We start from the raw sequence: 20588 nt of genomic DNA, 5'->3' as shown, positions 1-20588 counted from the left end.
TTCTGCTCTCAGTCACAAGCAGGCACTCTGCGCAGATCACTGTGACAAAACTTTGCCTACTGAGCGCCTCAAGCAGCCAGGACTGAGGACACGGCTTTTGCATTGCTTCCATTTACATATATTAGTACCGATATACATTGATACTACGCTGATGATACTATATAGTAACACACATTCTGATAGTTGATACTGCTACTACGTGATTGTATAGTAGTATGATAGTTATCCGATTACAGGTAGGCTCATCCTAAACGTGTGGTCTTATTCCGGTATAAGATCGAGATGGACTTTTACCTACCTACTCACAGGTTTTCTCATCTGCACCGAGTGCTAGGCCATCTGGACAAACGCACTTTCCAACCCTGATCGTAAGGCAGAAATGCGAGCAGCCATTGCGCTGCTGGTCGCAGGCGGGTTTGGCGGCGGCCGGCTGGAGCCAGGGGTGCAGCACCTGTACGGGTCCTCCGCCGGTGTTCGCGGGTAGCGCGCGTGCCGATCCGTCCGTCCCACTGTCGGCCGTCCAGAGACGACCCGTTGAGTGTTCCGTCCAGTACAATCGAGAGCCCAGAACCGCCAAACCGCCAACATCCTTCAGACTCGGGTGGGTCAGCATCGTCCGCAGTTTGAATGGTGACCATCGCCAGGTCCGTTCGTAAGACTCGACCGAGTTTGTGGTAGCATTCACCCAGAAAATACTCTCCATCCAACCATCGGAGTCCAACGGTGGCTTGACGACCACTGCTTTCGGCGGAAACTTGAGCTTAGTGCGGGTAGAGCCAGCAAAGTTTCCGTAAAATTCTTTACCATCCATTGTCATTGCACGAAATGCCCACTTTCCCCAGTCTAATAACAGAAAAGCAAAAGTCTGGCCGTTTCCAGTTCTAATAAGATTGCTCTGGTGTTCCCAATATTTCTTCAGCAGCGTTTTGACATATGCGCCATCAAACGGCGTAACCTTAAATGATATCGATTTGCCGAACCGTACACTTGCGTCCTTCTCCATCCAGAGAAGATTCTGATGCTCCCAGTCGATAGCCATACCCAGAATGTGTTTGTTCTCAGCCGCTGGCACTACGATAGAAGAATCTGAAACGACTGCGCCCGGCGACCACGAACCACGGGACACGCCACTGGCGTCCAACCAAAACAGCAGGTACTCCTCGTTGCCAGCCCGGAAGAAGGCCAAGTCGGTGACATTGTTGAGACCGGAGAGGATCTCAGTCACCTGCTCGGTCTGCAGATCCACCGCCTGCAGAGAGTCGGCGCTGGCCACCACGGCATATGCTGGGTACTTCTTGTGGCATCCCAGTTCGACCAGATCCTGTCCCTCCGGGCAAAAGCAGGTGGCGCCGGCAGTACCGTTCACCGCCGTCGGAACGCAGAGATGCTGACACCCGGCGTCTTCGCACGCGTTCTGCACCTGCTCCGGCTGCCTCTCCGGCGAGACGATGCGGAGAGCGAGCAGCTTCTCCGCCTTCGCCAGCGCCGGCAGCGTCTGCCCGCGGACCGCACCCGCCACTAGGTCCTCGACCTCGCCGTCGTACGCCGAGACGCGGCTCACTGTCGTCTGGTCTTTCCACATGATGTAAATGTCGCCGTCATTGACGTCGATTGCGCGTCTGAAGTTGGTGGCTATCCGTTCGTCCAGTGCTGCGATCATCCTCTCGTTCTCGCCGGCGTAGTTGACTTGATAGATTTCGGCACCTAGGCCAATGTTGCGTCGACTGGCTAGGGTGTAAATCTGTTTCTGCACTGGGTCCACAGCCATTCCACAGGGGTAGGTGATGTTCACTGGTAGCTCGCGTAGGCCAGTCCCGTCCAGGTTCAACACCTGGAGCTTGTAAGGGCCGTATTTCTCATTAACGATCCGAAAAAGAAGCCGGTTGGGCATGTCGTACGCAGCGTAAAAGCGGCTAGTACCGCCCGCTTCGGCCAGCTTCACGCACCGGTCGAAGAGGTAGGAGCAGACGTAGCTAACTCGCGACGCTGTGAGGTGCCAGTTTTCGTTTACCCAATCGAAGGCTAGTGCTTCTATGAAGTTCAGGCGAATGTGAGAAGGCTGCGGAAGATCCCAGGTGTCGTTCAGGCTGGCTATGGATGCGCAGCGCAGCATGGCGTTTTCGTTCTGGTCTTTCTGCGCCTGGACCCAGCAGACGGTGCCGTTGTGGGGGTTGGTGGCCACGTGCCAGGCCTGCCACCACTGGAACACCTCCGGACGCCAGGCGATCAGCTCGCCGCTCGTGTCCAGGTGCATGATGCCATCCTGAGATACGGCGATCAAGCTGAGTCTCTTTGCACTGGCGTCGGCGGCAGCAGAAGCGGCCAGTAATAGCAGCGCGAGCACCACCGTCTGCAGCGCCATGGTGCTGCCCCTTGACACGGCGTCCAACTGCCGGGTGGGCGACCAGCGACGATGTGTCCAGCTGCTCCATGGTCCTAACCTTGGCTTGATATGTTCCAGAGTTCCATATGATACAATGTACAAACCCCGACCGGTTCTTGAACTATTCCGTTGCTGTCATTGTGCCAAGCACCAGAACGGACGGCCTCGGTTTACCGAAGACAAGTGCATTGCTTTGTATGTATGTATGTATGTATGTATGTATGTATGGATGTATGTATGTATGTATGTATGTATGTATGTATGTATGTATGTATGTATGCATGTATTGACACCAAAAGCCTTCCACATATGGCGTGGCGATTACGGCTGTTCTTTTTCTTACGGCGATTCTTTTTATACCAATCATTAAACATAAAGGAGCGGTCAGCGATCCTGATCGAGGTTGGACAAAAAGCTTATTAGATCATATGTGACGCCTTTTAAGGGTAGTAATAGCTAAAGTACCGTCAGTCTACTCAGCTACTTTTCCTGGTCATTCGTGAGCTTGAAGTTTCCCAATGTCGAACCACGTTTGCATTCGTATGGCACCGCACGGACGAATGGATGTAGCAACCAGACGTGCCACCGATGTTATTTCGTCTGTTCAAGTTGTGTTTGGGCATGTTTGCCGTCCTCGTTATAATGCACGACGCACTTCGTGTGTATCAGCTTATCCTAACGAACGCGACTGGTAACGATGCAAAACCACAGCAACATGCGTAGCTTCCTTAAGCCTGAAACAGACTCTTTCCGCAGTCAGGAAATCGCATGCGAGAGCCTATTCAAATACATGGAAGCACACTCGCATCAATCGCACGCACCTCTCGCAAGCGATTGATGCGAGAAGAATTACAATGTATTTGAATAGGCTCTCGCATGCGATTTCCTGAACGCGGAAAGAGTCTGTTTCAGCCTTTACTGTGCGACGTGTACATAGACGCAGCTGTGGCCTGTGGTGCTTTGAGCAACGCGGCACCATTGATTATAAACGGTACTTGGGCGCCTGCAGGGGCTGTCCAGTGTCCACTGTCTAAGACGTATGTCTACTGTTCGAGAGCGGTGCGGAGGTTCCGTCAGCCTTCCACTATGATAATTGGCATGATGATCATCAGCCATACCCATTACCCTGGCCGCTGACAAGCCTATCGGTAATTTTTCTGGGCCTGCCGTCAACTTTGTCATGACTCTACCGCCAGATAGCATCAGACTGTGCTAATGAGCGGCGTCCAGCGGCGGGTGGAAGCGTCAGGCGGGGGCGGAGAGCGGGGCGGAGAGCGGGCGAGCGGTGACGGAGAGCGGGAGCCGCGAGCGGGGCGGCATCCAGCGGCAGGCGGGAGCGGCGAGCGGGGCGGCATCCAGCGGCGGGCGGGGGCGAGCGGTGACGGATGGGGGCGGCGGGATCTCTGGATGAGATGAAGCGTCGCGAGACTGATCGGTGGAACTTGGACATCGAGTCCACCAACACAGCGGTGCACTCGCATACTGACACAGAGGCTGGCAGTGGCAGACCGGGCCGTCGGCCGGCACGGCGGAGACACTGAGTGGAATCTGTTATCACTGAACGCGCAGTGGGCCAGGAGAGGTCTGTCAGCACCTGTGATGGATTGAGGAGCTGCGCCGTGCGCGTAGTGCGCAGCCCTCCCATCCACACCACCGGCACCAACACCAACACACACGGCTGTCAGTGAGCAGCTATACTCGGCACTGACAAAATGGTAGTTGGCGGAACCGCTAGGGCAGGGGGAAGCGATACTTCAGACTGTCCCCAAAATGTAAACGACATCTGCCCAATAGATAAACCCGGACCGGTATTTTCCCAAAATCAGCCATGCTGTTGTAACTGGTCTGTTTTGCTTAATGATTTTCTAGGGGTGCGTGATACGCAATGCAATTTTATGACATTTCAACGTTTGAGCTTAAGAAAAGGCGATAAGCAGATAACAAAAGTACGAGTCAGTGTGCACTGTGCACTGTCCAGTTTATCAAGCCTGGTGGTCCGGTAGGGCTTATTGGTGCCAACGTCAAGGCAAATCCCCATTTTCAGCTACTAATAGTCTGACGCCATACCGTCTCTGTTTCAGGGAGATGCCACCCTCCAGTGTCACACCTTCAAAAACAAGCTGTTCAGGAAGAAGCGGGCGTGCAGCGTGTGTCATCAGATCATCAACACGCATGGCAGCGCATGTCGAGGTCAGTCATTGCACACACCGGGCCTGTGTTAGGAACCGAGCATGTATGTCAGAAATGGCGCCTGTCTGGCAGATTCCTATCGCGGTCTGTCGATTTTTACACCTTTATTTCAGGATAGGTGTCCGTCTAGCCTATGCTGATTCCTTGGCCGATTCCTTGCCCATCTTGTCATGCGCCGTTCACGTCGCTATCCCATGAATGCTTCGAATGCCATACTTTGACAGTGTGACGGATATTACAGATCCGCTATTGAGGCCGACATATTACTTACCGTAACGCACAAATGCCTGTGTTTGAGCGGAATTATGCGATTGCCGATGGTTGCGACATTCTAGTTGTCGCTTGGTATCAGTTGCGGAATAACGGCCCGTTTCCTGACACCATTCCTCTAAAACTGACCGCCAGGGAGGGTCACAGTTCGGGCCGGGAAAGGGCAGATGGAATCGCGTGACCTCGACATCCAGCCGATAACCGAGATGACCCCTGGCGACCTCTCGACGTAACACACGCCACAGAAAGCATGACTGGTGATTGGGATTGATGACTGTCTCTGGGCTTGGAGGCCCGTCGAATGACATTTTGTGGTAGAAAGTTTCGATTTAGAGTTTTTAAGTATACATAAAATGCGTTGTTTTTATTTTTCGAAAGTTTTTGCACAATCTTTTCAACCTGATGATCATGTTTCATGCGACAATGAATTTAGAAGTTGAAATGCGTTTTGCAAATTTGTTAACTACCCATAGCGCTTCGTCAGATGATGCAGGCTTTAGCCTTTGCCCGGACGGCTCCCGGTATGAACGTTAGCCCCATTTCGGCTCGAATCGACTCGGTCCCTTTGGATGTCGTTCCTCATACTGCATGGCCGAAGCTCTGACGACATTCACGGCCATTCATCTTGGCTCCACTGCTGCTGCAGTCTTGGCCGTGACACCTCCCTCACTCGGACCGCCGTCAGCCACTGCGTGCCAGGTGACTGACAGCGGCCCTTCGCGGCCTGACCGCTCCCTACACTGAGTGGCTATTTAACGTGTCGGCTGGTAGCCCACTTAGCGCCTTTTTGCCAGCGCAATCAGTGGCGTCATGCCTCAATTTCTGACCGCCCGCGCAGCTCGCACGCGACCGCTCGAGGCACGAGACACGATATTGCCGCCGTCTTTCCGTTAAACCCACGGCGCGCGGGCGGGCAGGCGTCGCCTCTGTGTCTGTCCGCCAGTCCAGCTGTGTGTGCTCAGACGGGACTGCTGAAACCAGCTGAGAGAAGGACGCTTTCTCCCGGCCATCCATTGACGCTGTTGTATCGTGGGCTGCGTAAGGTCGTGGAGGCACGGGTCGCGGCGACAATAGACGCTCGCCGTGGCTTGGCGCACCGACCTACTGTGTGGGAGGACGTCCTCCGAAGGCTAAAGTGACGTGGCTGTGGCTAAAGTGGCGCCCCGCGTGGCCAAAGCGACGCGTCTGCGACTGAAGTGGGGCGTGACACTCATAGCTAGCGCGCCACACGACGAGACTGGCGCACCTGCGGCCGGCACGGCGCGGCGCGCGGGGTCCTGGCGCGGCTGAGGGGAACAGCACGAGCCGTGATGAAGCGGTCTGTTGTGGACGCCCGGTCCTTCTGCCAAATACGGTCCGCGGGTCGGCGGCCACTGACCGAAATGGGAGGACCGGTCTGAGCCATACTGGTGCAGGCAGTGGGCGGCGGCGCGGCCAACGGCCGTCTTGTTCGAGTCCTGCCGCCTGGTCGGAAACAAGTCCTGCCGCCAGGTCGAGTTCTGCCGGTCTGCCGCATGGATGCGCTTCAGCCTTCATGGATGCATTTAGCATGCTTACCTGCCTGGATGTGGGTATAAACATATTTATACATATATACTTATGCAAATTGCATCACATATATCCAGTGTATTTTATTAGCCAGTCCCCATCCTCTTTTTCCTGAATGGGCGATTAGAAGAGTGCCATTCATCTGAACAGACCTGCCAATCTATCTACGATCGACCTGACCAAACGAGGTGTTAACGCACGGTCTCGACTGATTAGGGCTCGTCCCGTGTTGGTTAGCACGCGGTCCGGGGTTGTTAGCACTCGTCCAACTCCATTGTCTGGTATCAGCCACCGCGCCTGAGGACAAAATGTAATAGAAATACCTTATATAGAAAAGTGATTATTACCAAATGCCACCAAAACCCAGTTTTATTCATAGGCCACACCCTCTGTGGCCTTTGGTTCTCACGCGAACTTCCGCACGCACGAATGTGCGAGTACCGCTTCCGGCACACAAAACCCACTACGTTTCCTTTGTCACTGTCCTGTTAGTGCTCAAATACCCAGTAATTCGTGGCGTCTTGTTCCAAGTCGCTACGGCTCAGCTCATCTCGCCATGACTCGACTGAGTCAGAGCTGGCTACTGACTCGGAAGACAAGCGGAAGTGAACGTTCTGTTCAGCTGTCTGAATGATATTGGCATAACCCCGGCCGGGGCTAGTCGAAATGACCTTTGATCTATGAGTACTCAACCAGACGTGACCTCTGATGTTGATGTGTGAACATATCGAATCAAGCTTTGTAATACTGGAGATAGGCGATGTGGCGCACCGTCCTGACGTGTCATGTGACTTACTGCCACCAACGTGGAGGCATCTGACAGCTTTACTGTCTGTGTCTGGCTCTGAAGACTTAAACTAATTATTGTAACTTGTAAGTGGCGCTTCATCAAACAGTCGGCCATTTTATGATGACAAACCTCAAAGTCTAGTTTCCAGTAGGTACTGAGATGACTACTGATAGACGATGGAAACTTTGGACAGTTTTGTTATACATTGAATTTTAGTGCTTTATCTTGAATTGTTGAAGTAAAATAACGGATGACATCTTCTACGAGGCAGTTACGAGTTTTAGGACCGCTGAATTGCATTAAATTATCCAGCCGAGGCCTTCAGCCAAAGTCGAACCAGCCAGTGGCCGCTTGTTGACTCTGGCTGACTAAAGGACAGAACTGTCTCGACTAAACAGAAAAGATAAACAGCGAGGACTGACGAAAAAACGGAATGCCACCGATCTATCGAAGCATCACGCGACGAGGAAAGGGTTTCGAGGAAGCGCTGATGATGCCCAAATGCTCGATTTGCAATATATGGCCAGTCGGGTGATGGCAAACGGTTGACGATATTGATGGAATAAGACAAGTCTTTACGTATGACGGTTGACAAACGAAGAACGTCTGACCACATCGCAAAAGACGGATGATAATGATTGACAACAGACATTTAAAGAGAGAACGTATAATAGACCGCTGATGACAGGCGGTTATGTACTGAGATGACCGCCTGTCCTCAACAGACTGCCCACACCTTCCATTGACCATTAACTGCAGACCAGAAACGACGCAGCACACAATTGTCGAGACTATTGTCGAAAAGTAACCCCAAAAATAGCAATTCCCGCTTCGCTTCTGTCAACGAACTCAGCCCAAATTGCACATTGCACATTGCACAGCGAACAGTGCATATTGCCAGGGCTGCGGAGTCGATGGATTTACGGCGACTCCGACTCCGACTCCGACTCCGGCTTTCAAAAACCAACTCCGACTCCGACTCCGACTCCGGGCAGAAATGTCGACTCCGATCAACTCCAACTCCCGACTCCGACTCCGCACATCTGGTAGGGCTGCGGAGTCGACAGATTTTAGGTGACTCCGACTCCGACTCCGGCTGGGGTTTCCAATATCGACTCCGACTCCGACTCCGACTCCGGTCACAACTGTCGACTCCGACCAAGACTCCGACCAACTCCGACTCCGACTCCGACTCCGACTCCGCAGCCCTGCATATTGCACAGCTAATCTCAGGCCTTGTTGCAGGGCCTTTAGACCACAGCAGTGTCAGACTGATTTGTTTTTATATTCTGATGCCCTCCAAGTAATATGATGTCATTTATACAATGACATCAAACACGTAATAATAAATGTTCGCGAGCGTCTTGTCCAGAACGATCGTGGTAAAAACGACGGCAATTTGTAAGGAGTCCGCCGGCTGGTGAGTGCTCCAACTCTATCGGCCTAGGAAGGCTTGAAACGCCCGCTGGGCTGTCTGGTAGGTACGGCTGGGGACGGGCTGCCGGCGCCTGCTGGGATGGGTCTGGCTGGGGACGGACTAGGTCTCGGCACCCGCTGTGTGGGGCAGGCGGCGTGGGGGGAGGGGGAGCGGGGTGGGAGGCCGCCCGCCGGCGCTACCCCCTGCTATTACCGGCCTCACCGCCGGCAGAAGGGTCGCCGTAGGGGACGGGTAGGTGGGGAGAGGGTCGTAGGGGACCGGCAGGGACCAGTTCAGCCCTGTGCGCCCAGCCGGCGGGCTGTGGCGCTGTGCGACTCCGAGGCGTGCGACTCCGATTTGGGTGTGCGTTGAAGCGACTTTATTTCAGTGGTGTTAACGGTGAAGTGAGTTTGGCATTGTGATGGTGTGTTGAACTATGGTCACTGGTATCGAAAAGCACCCATACTCAATAGAAGTATAGTGTCCTGTTGTGACCCACCCAGTCCGGTGAGACCTGTGAGCCATACCGTGAAGAGTATGCCGCCTCCTACAGTCATGAAGGGACTGCTCAGAAAAGGTAAGTTCGATATCGCACACCGACGCTAAGTGTAAAGACTCGTAGCCAAGAGACAATATCACACCTCATCTTGATCTGCTTTGCCGACCCTGCTGGCTATTCTTTTCAAACACAACGGTGTCTGATCCAGATTAGCTTTTCCAGCAGCGCTTCTTTAGTATCATATGACTCAGCTCCATGTTTGCTGCAGCTGCAGCTCTCAATTCTGAGACCCAACAGCTGTGATTTGACGTGACCTACCCGATTCGAGCCAGCACGACTCACATGTTTTGACCTGACCTTTCCTTTACACCCCTGTTATGATGTCGATGTGATCTGATCAGGTGACCTATGTGACCCAGTGACCTGAAGCTGACTCAGCACCATCTGACCTCCACCTGTCTCCAATGATATCTGTATCTGCCTTTCTCGCTTCGACTAGCCCCTGACCGCTGTCGTTGAGAGCGTGACACGGGTCGGGCTCGCGCCCCGACTAGCCATCAATTCGTCCCATAATAGAGAGCACATGCATGGCTAGAAAGTCCCACGTGGGTGCAGGTTAACAAACGAGCCTGTTTTGATAGGCTGGCCAGCGCCGCCGGTTGCTGCTTCAATGGACGGTGAAGACGGCCGGACGGTGACGGCGTGGGTTTCCAGGGGAGGGGGTCCGGTAGGTATGCGCCTGGCTCGTGGAATGTGGGGCAAGACGCCAGGTGGGCAGATGTATTGTATAGGGAAAGGCGTTTAAGTCATTTGTCGTTACGAAGGATCACCTTTGTCGCTTTGGTATTTTGTATGAGTTCGTTGTATTCATTCCCAGACCTTTGGTTGCTGGGAGGTAAGGGTAATCGGCTGGGTTTCGACCGATTCTAAAGCATTTTACTAAAACAAAAACAAAAAATGCTAGTCAATGTCGACATCACACGAGAATGGCGAAACAGACCATCATATATGTATATTTGAACCGTGACGGGCATCGCAAAACGCGCTTTTGGGCACTTGCAGAATGAAAATGCGAATCTGCTGTCCCTCCTCTGCTGAGCTTCTTTTTATCATGTCTGTTGTCTGTTTGCCGAAGTTTTTATTCGTGCCCTTTTTATCTCGTCCTGCGTAATCTCGCCCTTGAAATGTCAGTAGTTACGCTCGCTCTGACCATAGAGCTACAGGAGCTGTGCGCGTCGTGTTTTTACTCCGTGTCAGAGTCACGACAAGTGTCACCTGGTGCCCAAAATCACCCCGTCATCTGGTTCGGCACGTGCCCCGCTAAAGACGCACGTGCCACGTGGAGGTGCGAGTACCGGCCGCACGTGCAGGAGATGTGTCACAACATGCGGACATGCCTGTGTGAAAAGACGCGACGGGGGTGATCGTGGATTTGGCACATTGTCACACCCAGTTTGGTAAACCTATTGGCAGCCTGCCAGCAATCGTGGCATTATGTGCCTTCGCTTCGACGTGAGACGGTTGGGCTCGCTCAGCGTAGCTGATGGACCAATAACTCGTTTACTGGCCTTCGAGACAGTGCAGCCCGAGCTGAAATGTCGGATATAAAACGAAACTGTGGTCCGTTGGTCGTACATTACAGCAAAAGTTTTCCCTGCAAAGAATAGTGAGTGAAGTGATGTATGCTTTATGTCGCCTGGAGCCTCGCATGCGAACTTTTATTCGCATCGATCTGACTCTCCAGCAACTCTCCCGAGTCCTGTTATTACTCACGTTTCCTGTCTATCAATATCTGCGGTTCCACCTTTCAGTCCTTTGCTGTTGCCACCTTGCTGTATTTCTACCGTTTCGCTTCTCCACCCTTCTGCCTCCTCCTTTTTTCGTCTCAATCCTGTCTCCCGTACAGGCGCCGGAAGGGGCAAGAGAAGCGACAGTTCAGCTCAGCCCTTCCTGTTTCCAGCCCATCTTTCTCCGCGCCGGAAGATACAGACGAGAGACAGCCTACCAGTCCAATCCCAGAGACCTCGGCGTCGGGCGGCCTCCCCAGCCCGGCCCAGGAACGCTGACGACAGCTCCGTCGACACGGTACATGACAGGCGAACACGGCACCCGTCACAGAGCGGGACGGCCGGGACGTGACGTGACGTCCAGCCGTGTCCCGTGTCACGGCTTGTCACCACAACGTCACGCCAGTGACGTTGTTATCACGTTATTACCGCGGTACAGGGCGTTGAAGGGTGTCACAGTCACCAGCTGACTCCAATCTGTCCAGCTTTCTGTCGTCGAGGAAGTCGCTAGTTGTCAGGAATGGCGCTCGTTCGAGACGCCATTCCTGCTCGGGCATTCGGGGAGGCCTCTAGCCTCCTCGCCCCATCACCTTTCTTCCCGCGAGCCTATCGCTCCTCCGTCATCGCTCTCAGTCACCCCAATCCGTAGAGGCCGCTCGTCTGTCGGCACCGCCTCCACCCGCGTGTTTTACTCGCCCAGGCGTTCGATGAGGAACGGTGCTGCCGCTGCACGTTCGCTGCACGCCGGGCGATAGGTCACGGCGTGTTGACAAATGTGTGCGGCGCATATCGGCAGCACATGTGTGCGCCGTGTCAGCACCGTTTAGGTCGCCGCCCGTGGCTGTGAACGATATCGCAGCCGGGCGCCCGCCTGGCAGGCTCAATGAAACGCTCGTTTGTTGGTTGGTATTAGACGAGCATTAGGCTCGAACGGCTTGAGTAATACAACGCGTAAATTAGGGTGCAGCTGTGGAAGCAAGCCAGATGTTTCCTTGCCTTTCGATCACTACAGTCTTTCACCAGAGACGCGCGTCCGGTCCGTGCGGTCTGCAGCTCGTCTCTGTAAACCGGTCTCCCCCTTTCCCGGACGGAAGGGAACATAACAAGAGGGTGAGCGGCCGGCACGTGCCTCCCGCACGCACGTGCCCCGGCCCTCTGTGTCCATTGAGTCGCGGGACCGCCGCCCCCGGCACCAGCTGGGCTGTGTTCCGCTCCAATCCAACGCCACCGCTCCGGAAGCCGGCCATCACAAACAATTACCACCGTGGTGACGCCCGGCGGCCGGCGGCGCCTCAAAGCGGTGTCAGAGTGAGATGGACGGTGGAGGAGGCTGTCAAAATGGCACCTGAGCGCACAGGATGACGCGATATATCAGAGGTCTGTGTGCTTTGTTCGAACTGCTGTTCAATTTGAATGTGGATCTATCAAGAAATCATTGAAGTGAATGTGCGCAAAACAGCTAATAGCATAATAATCATGGTACTTTTTTAGGTGCCGGTATAAGAAAAAGAAATGTTTTATTGTATTAGCTCAGGTGTTATTTGATACAATATATCTGTCAGCGATCTCAACTATAGCGCCTTATAAACGGAAACATCTTTGGCGCCTTGCATTTCGATTGTTTCTGACTGTTTGGTGTCCAGCTTATCCCGAATGCAAGGCTCACTTCCCCATCGCTGTCATCGCTTCACCATCGCTTCACTATTGCTTCACCATCGCCTTGCCATCGGTTCACCATCGCCTCTCCCCACCACCTCCTCATGCCCCCGTCTCGGTGCCCGGCTCTCCGGTATGTCACCGAGAGGTGGCCAGGCGCGCGAGACACGCTAGTTATGAATAGCCCTCTGTACGGTACTCGCTCGGCTCGTGCCGTTTGGGAGGGGGGGGGGGAGGTGGGCGAAGGGGAGGGGCAGGTATCTGGGGTAGATAGGGGTCAGAGTACGGAAACGTAAACGATCCAGCTAGAGCCGCGCTCACAGCAGGCACGTGCGGGGTGACCTGGTTGCTCTGAGGTGGGGAAGGGAGGGAAACTGCGATGGGATTACGCTAACCAGTGGAGGCTTACAGCAAGCCGGTGGAACGATGAGGGGATGGTGATTTAGACCGAGCGGGATGTATTATTTGTTTCAAAGCATAACAGTTTGAAATTAATATGATGCATAGTGGTCTACTTTCTTGATCCTTTTGTCTCCGTTGGTAACTGGACACGGCTCTCCCTTGAGATCCCAATAACAGCGGCATCGGACTGGAATATTCAATATTCATGACCCGCTCACCGTCTCCGAATCCATTAGCATACGCTCGACTCCTGTGTGGGTCTTGAGCGCACCGTTACTGTATCTCCCGGACACCGATACCGTTCGCATGCGACCGTTTTTCGTGACCGGTCCTGCGCGCGCTCTCGGTGTCCGATCGGGTACTCCGTGAGCCGTGATGACGGCCTCCGTTCGACCACGACCCGGCCCGTCATCACGGCCAGCTAATTAGCATCTGCAGACGGTCACGTGGCGCATTAGTATTGGCGGCGCGGGGCGGCGAGCAGCGGCGCACTGCGGCGAGGCTCGGCGCGCCGCTCAGGACCGCGTGCCGGGCCGGGGCGGCGCCGTGCGGCGCGTGGCGCGCGAGACTGCGCTATTTCTGCCTCGGCCGCGCCGCGTGCCTCCCATACGCACACATACAGCGGAGGGCAGACCAACAGAGCAGTCACAGAGGCGAGCTAACAGCGCCAGACAACCTCGCCAGACCAGCGCTCTTCATGGACACATAGACCAGTGATCCCTGCGATACCCCGTCTACTTGGGATCGATTCCACACGGCGTCAATTGTTTTCAACCTTTGCACCGTGGGCTGGCTGGCTGTTTGGCCTGTTTCCCGTAGCGTGACGGTATGACGACGTGCCTGAATAATCAGAAGTGACCGATAGGGGCGCCCATATGTGAGCGATGGCGTTACTGTCGGACTGGACGGAGAAAGCGCTCGAAAGGGAACGGATCCATGTGGCCGGACGTTGTATAAGGGTTTGGCAAATATTTCTAGATATGTAAGATTTTAAGCTCTTTTTAACATTTTGTTTTGCTTTGTTTTAAATTTTAATAAAAAGGAAGCAATTTTTGGAACGGATGACCAATAAGTCATTTAGTATTTACTTCATAAAAAAGGTGGATTGTCAACCGTTACAAAGCATATCTCACATATGATGATCTGCCATCTGAGCAAAGCTTTAACTTGAAGTGGGGCATCCCATTCCCAATGGAAGGAAATCAACCGATGCCAGGGGCCCCACAAAGCCCCGGCATTTCAATCCGATCTTTATGAGGCGCTGCTGATGCTCCTGTTGCAGGGTTGGTTAGATCTTCGCGTACGAACCACACGTCTTTGTATCTTGTTACCAACATGATCGCTCGACTGCGCCTCAAAGGGTCGAGCTATCCGATCACACTGCAAACATGGCGCAAGCTGTTCTCAATTATCGATATCCACTGCGCATGCTTCCTTCGATCCCTGTGTAGAAACGGGTGATGACAATTCAACGAACGTTTGCTGTCCCTTTTTGTCGCTAGATGGCACTAGTAACGAACGCCTGAAAGCATACTGCACCGCCGAACAATGTAAACGGCCTGATGCGCTTTATCATGCACCCCTAGGCTCAGCGCCTCCAGCCTCTCACTCGTTATCGCACCAATGCTTGCAGGTTCTCACCTTTGTCCATATCCGTACTGGCCAGTTCTCACCTCGCGGGCATTATCTATCTGCTTACATCGGTTCTCACTGTATCTCTCATTTCACACCCCAATAACCGGTGCTAACAGCGCCACTGTGACGCCGTTTGCGGTCAGAGGGCTCCTTAGCGCGTGCGGCCCGCCACCACGGTTATTTAGAGCCGCCACTTCCTGTGTTTTGGTCCCACTTCCGTCCGAGTCGGCACGGAGCCTGGGTGGGCGGCGCGGGCGGTGTGCCCGGAGCTGCCTCACCAGCTGCCTCCCCTCCCCTCCGTACCCTCCACTTGGGCACAGAAACGAAAGGGGAGAGGACAGGGAGAGCTGCGGAACCGGGTGGTGGTGTTTCTGAGCTGTGTATGATTGGCTATGATGCTGGCTGTTGACCGGTTATTTGCGGCGACCGACTTCCCATTTCGGCGGTACCGTAGTTCAGGTAATCAATGTTGAATTTGGACGGTGTTAGGGCTTCCTTCGTAGCTGAAAGACGAAAAGATTTACGCAAAGGTTGAAGATGAACCAGGCCAGTCTGTGCTTGCGTGTGTGACTATAGTTGCTGATGCGTCCCAGCTTACGGCCAAACAGAGAGTGAAGAGCAGAGGACAGGCTGAGAGGACTGGGCGACCGAGCTCCAGGGGTGACCGACCAGCATTGGGAGGGGTGACCGACCTCCTGTGGCAGCGGGACGGGATGGGTCTATGATGGGTGGCGTGCCTCAGGGATACCAAACCTACTTCTCCCCGGCATACCTGGTAAGCAGCTGGCATTTCTGGCGGCTAGGACATTAACCATACAGCAGTACTGCGTTCTAATGAATCACATTCATCACGATGATTGATTTCAGTAAGCATCGGGGATGTTGATTTGCCCTGAAAACCTGCAGATCGACCCAGTGAGGGAAATACATAAGCGTCAATCTCGCTTAGTTCAGTGAGCGTGTGACGTATACCAGGTGCGTTGCAATTTGCCGGGTGTGCGGATATATCTGCAAATTGATATGTGTGCGTCATTGTTTTTTGCCCGTTTTGGCACCGGAGCCTTTTTATTTTAGAAATACAACTTTTGCAGTTATTCAAATAATACAGAAAATTGAAGTAAATACACTACACTGAGAGCATTTTCGAAATAGATAATTAATAGGGTGTCCGCTGGGTGATGTTCGCATGTGTCCAATGACTACGAGCATGCACCTGTGTCTGAGACACAGGTGCATGCATGACATTACAATTTTTTCGTTATCATTAGCCTGTATGCCTTACCAGTTACCACTGAACGAAAACTGTAAGATACAATCTGACTAATTTTGAGAAAAATGTGTTTATAAACGCAGCCATACACTATATAGGTTCCTGTCAACAACCCTGTCCCGGTTATCACGCATCGTACCGCCCTCCTATTGGCATACCTATTGCTTACCCGAGCGGGTAGTTCGTAGCGCTACGAAATGCCCGTGCTGACCCTGGCCTTGGATCGATGAATGCAATGCCGGCTCGTATCGATCCGATGGGACACAAACAGCCCATGCAGCCGGCTGGCCGACGGCTGTCCAAATCCGCCGCTTTCGCCGCCGCTGCTATTTACCGCCCGCCGGACGACGGCGCAGGCTGGTCGGACACCCCTGCAGTCGGCGGCGGCGGCGGCGGCGACGGCAGTGAGGCAGCCCGCCCGCTCAGCCAGTCACGCAGCGGGTCGTGTGCGTGGCGGGCGCGCAGGCGGCAGAGAGACGTCGGCGACGCGGTGCGGCGACGGCGGACCATCAGGCGTTGTCTGGGAGAACGGAGAAGTGACTAGTGACCTGAGTGGTGAGGAGGAAAGTGAGGTCGTGGTGTGCGAGCAGTTTCGCCATCAATTTTAAACCCCGACTCGCCGGAGCATCCATCGTTCTTTGGTGACCGTCGTGTTCGTTCGGTGCCCAGCAGTGTGTTGATTAGCGTCTGGCGCTGAATGGCTTCGGTGATGTGTGATGATCACGATCTCACAGTGCAGCGGTGAACGCCGATGGCGATGTGACCCACAGTGATCTTCGGCGATCACCACATACGGTGACGTGCTTTTGGTGACCGAAGAGTCCAACCGTTCACTGCCTCCTACTCAGTGTGTGACGCCGCATTGCAACTACCCCGCGCGGTTGTGACGTGACACCGGCGTGGTGACGGCGTGCTGTGACCGTGTGACGGGTCCGAGTGACGCCCGTGACGGTGTGCCGTCACGGAGCTGGGTCGCCCGCGCGGTGCCCTGTCGTCACTGTCCGCGCTGTGTCGGAGATTCTGAGGATGCTGGCGGTGACCTGACCCAGGGCGACGGCCAGCGCGGCCCCTCCGACGGCGCAATGGACCTCCTCAAAGACTGCCGTAAGTACCGCGACTCTCCTCGAACACGACAGCCTAATGGAGGCCCAAAGGCGTCGCCCACACCGCGTGCAGCTCGGCAGCCGTTTTTTGCATCGCCGTCGACGGCTGATGTGTCAACACGGCGTGCATTTGCGCTATCTTGCACACGCCTTTGTCCGGTGACAGCCGTGGGCGACCATCGCGCTCGTGATCAGAGCGATGTGTCCGGAATGGTGCGCCGGAGCGACAGCGGAATGGGGCGCGAGTGGCGACGGAATGGGGAGGCATCCAACTGTCTGCCGTTCCAAATTTCGAGACTTATTTAGAGAACAAAAGTAAGGCTTTTGAAAGCCTTTCGAAAGGGTTACAAAACGTCCTATATCATTTCTGCCCCATGTATCAAATATTCCTGCCTAACCAAACAATGACATCACCGTTATAGACTGTTATTTATTTCATAAACACTTTTCACCTCCTGTGTCGTAAAAAGGGTACACAGGTGCCAGGAAATACGAGTGAAGTTCCCGGTATAGCAATGGGAAAGTTTGAATTTAGCCTAATGGTTTCGATTCGAACAAAACACGCCATGCACTTCTTGGGCCTTTCCTGAAGCATTTGCATGAAGTTTAAGCATGTTTGCCGTACTTCATACGTTATCCTAGGGAAAAAAACATGCATGCGTTCATCGCTTGATTTAACATGAGATATTACCCTCAATCAGTATGTGACTCGATCTACAGCAAACGAGTGATGATGCTAAATAGATGTCTGAACTACATGACTAGCTGGGGCCTCTTACATGTTTGAGTATTTGAACCCGATTTGAACTGCGTTTTGTCGTGGCCACTGCCGATCAAATGTCATTGACCCTAATATCATTTTTCTGCCTCTTGATCAAGCACGTGTTGATTGAATTTTAATGATAACGGTGATCATCGCGGCGGGCCCGGGTAGATCTGCACACGGACTGGCACCTCCCACTGCGAGCACACCAGGCGGCTCACAGATCAGTGAGCGCATGGGAAGCGCCTGCTCCCAGAACTGGGACGGAACCACCGCCAGGGATCGATCGACGTCTAGAAACAGTGGCTTTATTTGATTATCCTGATGGGAGCATCCGTCAATTCCAAGCCATGTGTTCCGTCTGTCGAACTTTGGGCTGATCGAGGCAGAAACTCCACCATGATCTCGACAATCAGTATCATCACTCTCAGCTGGCACTGAAATTGTACGCCGACCTTTCTCTTCAGTCTTATATCTTTATGCCGACCTCTCTCCAGCACTTAACATCCGTACGCTGGCCTCTCGCCCTGACACTGCATACGTGAGCTGACCTCTCTCGCTCCGGCGTCAGTTTCTCCTCTGCCGCCGGTGCTCCTGCCCGCGGCTGCGCGCGTGTTTGAGGGCACATTTTGAAGACGGCCGCCGCCGCCGCGCCGCCGGCCTGGCGGACGACTGGAGTGCCTTCACGTGCCGTCCCGGGAGACTCACGCGCCTGCACGACGCCAGCAGCCGCCGGCCGACCGCCCCGGCTTTCGAGCACGTGTTGGTTATCGTTTTTTCCCTCCGCAGCGACGTGGCATCAGCCGGAGACCGCTTTTGGTGGTTGTCATCACGCCTTTTTGCTCCTTGTCGGAGCGGGCCGGATTCAGTCTAGGATTTGTTGTTCTGTGTGCTGAATGAGGCGGTGGTCTCTATCGTTGGAGCCGGCCAGACGGAGAGTATCTGCGTTCTCTGTGTGTTGGGCTTTGGTGAGAACGGGGGTGTGGCGTGGATTAGTGGGTTCACACGGGTAGCGGCGCCTAACAATGGGCGGTCGGTCAGCCCGCCGCGACAGCTCCTGTGTTACCGAAATGACCAAGTATTGGCCGTCGCCTACCCTGTGATTAGCGAGAGAGCCTTCTGTGTAGGAGATCGCTCAGAGCATTAACCCCTGAGAATGGAAACTATCGATATTTATCGCGAGAGCTTTATCCATTAGGATCAGGTGGCTGTCCGTTTCGATTCCGTTTCAACTCATGGGATGACATCACGAAATTCGCCAAATATCATCTAAAAGCATCAAAAACTGCCTCACTATGAGTGCGAGTCTACAAGGGGTTCGTGGGGTAATGTTATTGTTTATGCCAGGTGACGCCATCATAACACCACCCATTTTACCCATCCCGTAACTAAGCAGGTGGCTGCCACAGTCGCAGCCAGCCGTGTAGCGCAGGCCTGCCGTGCAGCCTCTCGCGGCAGTTAAGCTGGGTGTGTCGCCTAGGCCGCGGAAGCTGGACAGTAGCACGGTCGTGCTAACGTGACAAATGCGGCACATTCGGCAGCACTAGTAAACACGGCACGTCTCTTGTCAGTGACTACCGTGGTCTACTGGCGGTGTGCACGGTGCATAGTGCATACAGCACCGGTAAGAGGTGCATGCTGTCCTGAACGTTAAACAGACGTCAGCATACAAAACTGCCAATGGAGAGGGGACCCGTCACTTATGAGAGGGACATTACTGCGGCAGGGAAGTGTCGAAAGTTGAGATGACTTGCACGAGTTTTTTTTTTAATTTCGGACAGACTGCACTTCCAGATGGTGAACCTCTCCGTCCACGTGGTGAAGCTCAAAATATCTCGTAGCGGACGCCTTGTCAATGTCAGTGGCATAACGGTCCCGCAGCGACCCAGCCCAGGTCGTATCTCCATGTCAGCGGTACAGTCTACATACTCGGCGGAGCGGTCCAATCACGTGCGTCGCCTCGCTGCTGGCAGATGCGGCACAGTCTACTCTCACGGCGCTGCTTGGCCCCGGGCAGGTGTCTGCTCTAACAGCCGGCCTCTCAATCGAACCCGACCTCGTGTCTATTGTTTCGGCATTGCAGGCATGATTGGCTATTGTTGCTACGGTCGGCTCTCAGTCAGCACCCCTGCTGCACGCGGCAGGGCAAAGTCAACCGACTCGCCGAGAGGAATTCCTCCTACAATACATAAACGGCCGCCGCTCTTATCAAAATGGCCACTCATGTCATCAAGATATGCCGCAAGACAGCCATGTGATGAATGGATGCCCGCATTACACTTGCCGTTTTTGGTCGGCCAGGTAACCAGGATATATTTACGATCTCTGGACGCTGATGTGAGGCATTATAGATCAGCTCCGTGTTAGGGCAGTCGACAGTCGCCACCCCGGGGCGGGGGGGGGGGGGGTGAGTGGTGGGTGAATGAAACTCTCCCCACTCTCTCTTTCTCTCACCCTCTTCCATACCCAGCGGCCGGCTGGCTGTCGGGACTGACTTACTGCCCAGTGTCAGCGGCCGGCGACCGTATGGAGTGGCCAGGTGCGCCCGGTGCCGTGTAGAGTTACCGGTCTGTGACACGGGGCACGGCCCGGTCCGCTCGGTACGGCCCGTGTCCGGTGTCAGCACGGGCCGCGGGCGGGAGGAATTGAAACGGTCAACGGGGCTTCAGTTGTGCTGGGGTGGAGAGCGGGTTAGCGATAACGGTGCTGCAGTAAAGGCGGCAATTTGAGGGGTAGGGCCCTTTATACTTTCCCTGGATATATCGTCTATTGACCGTGCTTCCTAGTGCATTGTCGCTCACCGATTTAGGGGCTGAACATCGGTGGATCAGTGGCTTACGACCATCAAACCTTTATCGTGCATAACGGTGACATC

At 54.2% G+C, this 20588-nt stretch overlaps 1 protein-coding gene across 20 annotated transcripts in view; it reads left to right on the top strand.

Moving 5' to 3' along the window:
• Window positions 1-20588, top strand: part of LOC122380571 (tensin-1-like) — a 156560-nt gene that overhangs the window by 49246 nt on the left and 86726 nt on the right. For 16 of the 20 annotated variants that reach the window (XM_043363939.1, XM_043363910.1, XM_043363964.1 and 13 more), the window contains one exon: window positions 4465-4573. In XM_043363939.1, the coding sequence (XP_043219874.1) occupies window positions 4465-4573 (109 nt within the window). Of the gene's footprint in view, window positions 1-4464; window positions 4574-8883; window positions 9176-16274; window positions 16952-20588 lie in introns of those variants that run through there. The other 4 variants (XM_043363971.1, XM_043363928.1, XM_043363996.1 and 1 more) reach the window with 3 other exon arrangements.

Source organism: Amphibalanus amphitrite, unplaced genomic scaffold (genome assembly GCF_019059575.1).
Source record: "Amphibalanus amphitrite isolate SeventyFive unplaced genomic scaffold, NRLGWU_Aamphi_draft 000009F_arrow, whole genome shotgun sequence".
Taxonomy (NCBI): domain Eukaryota; kingdom Metazoa; phylum Arthropoda; class Thecostraca; order Balanomorpha; family Balanidae; genus Amphibalanus; species Amphibalanus amphitrite.
This window is presented reverse-complemented; position numbering and strand designations above follow the sequence as displayed.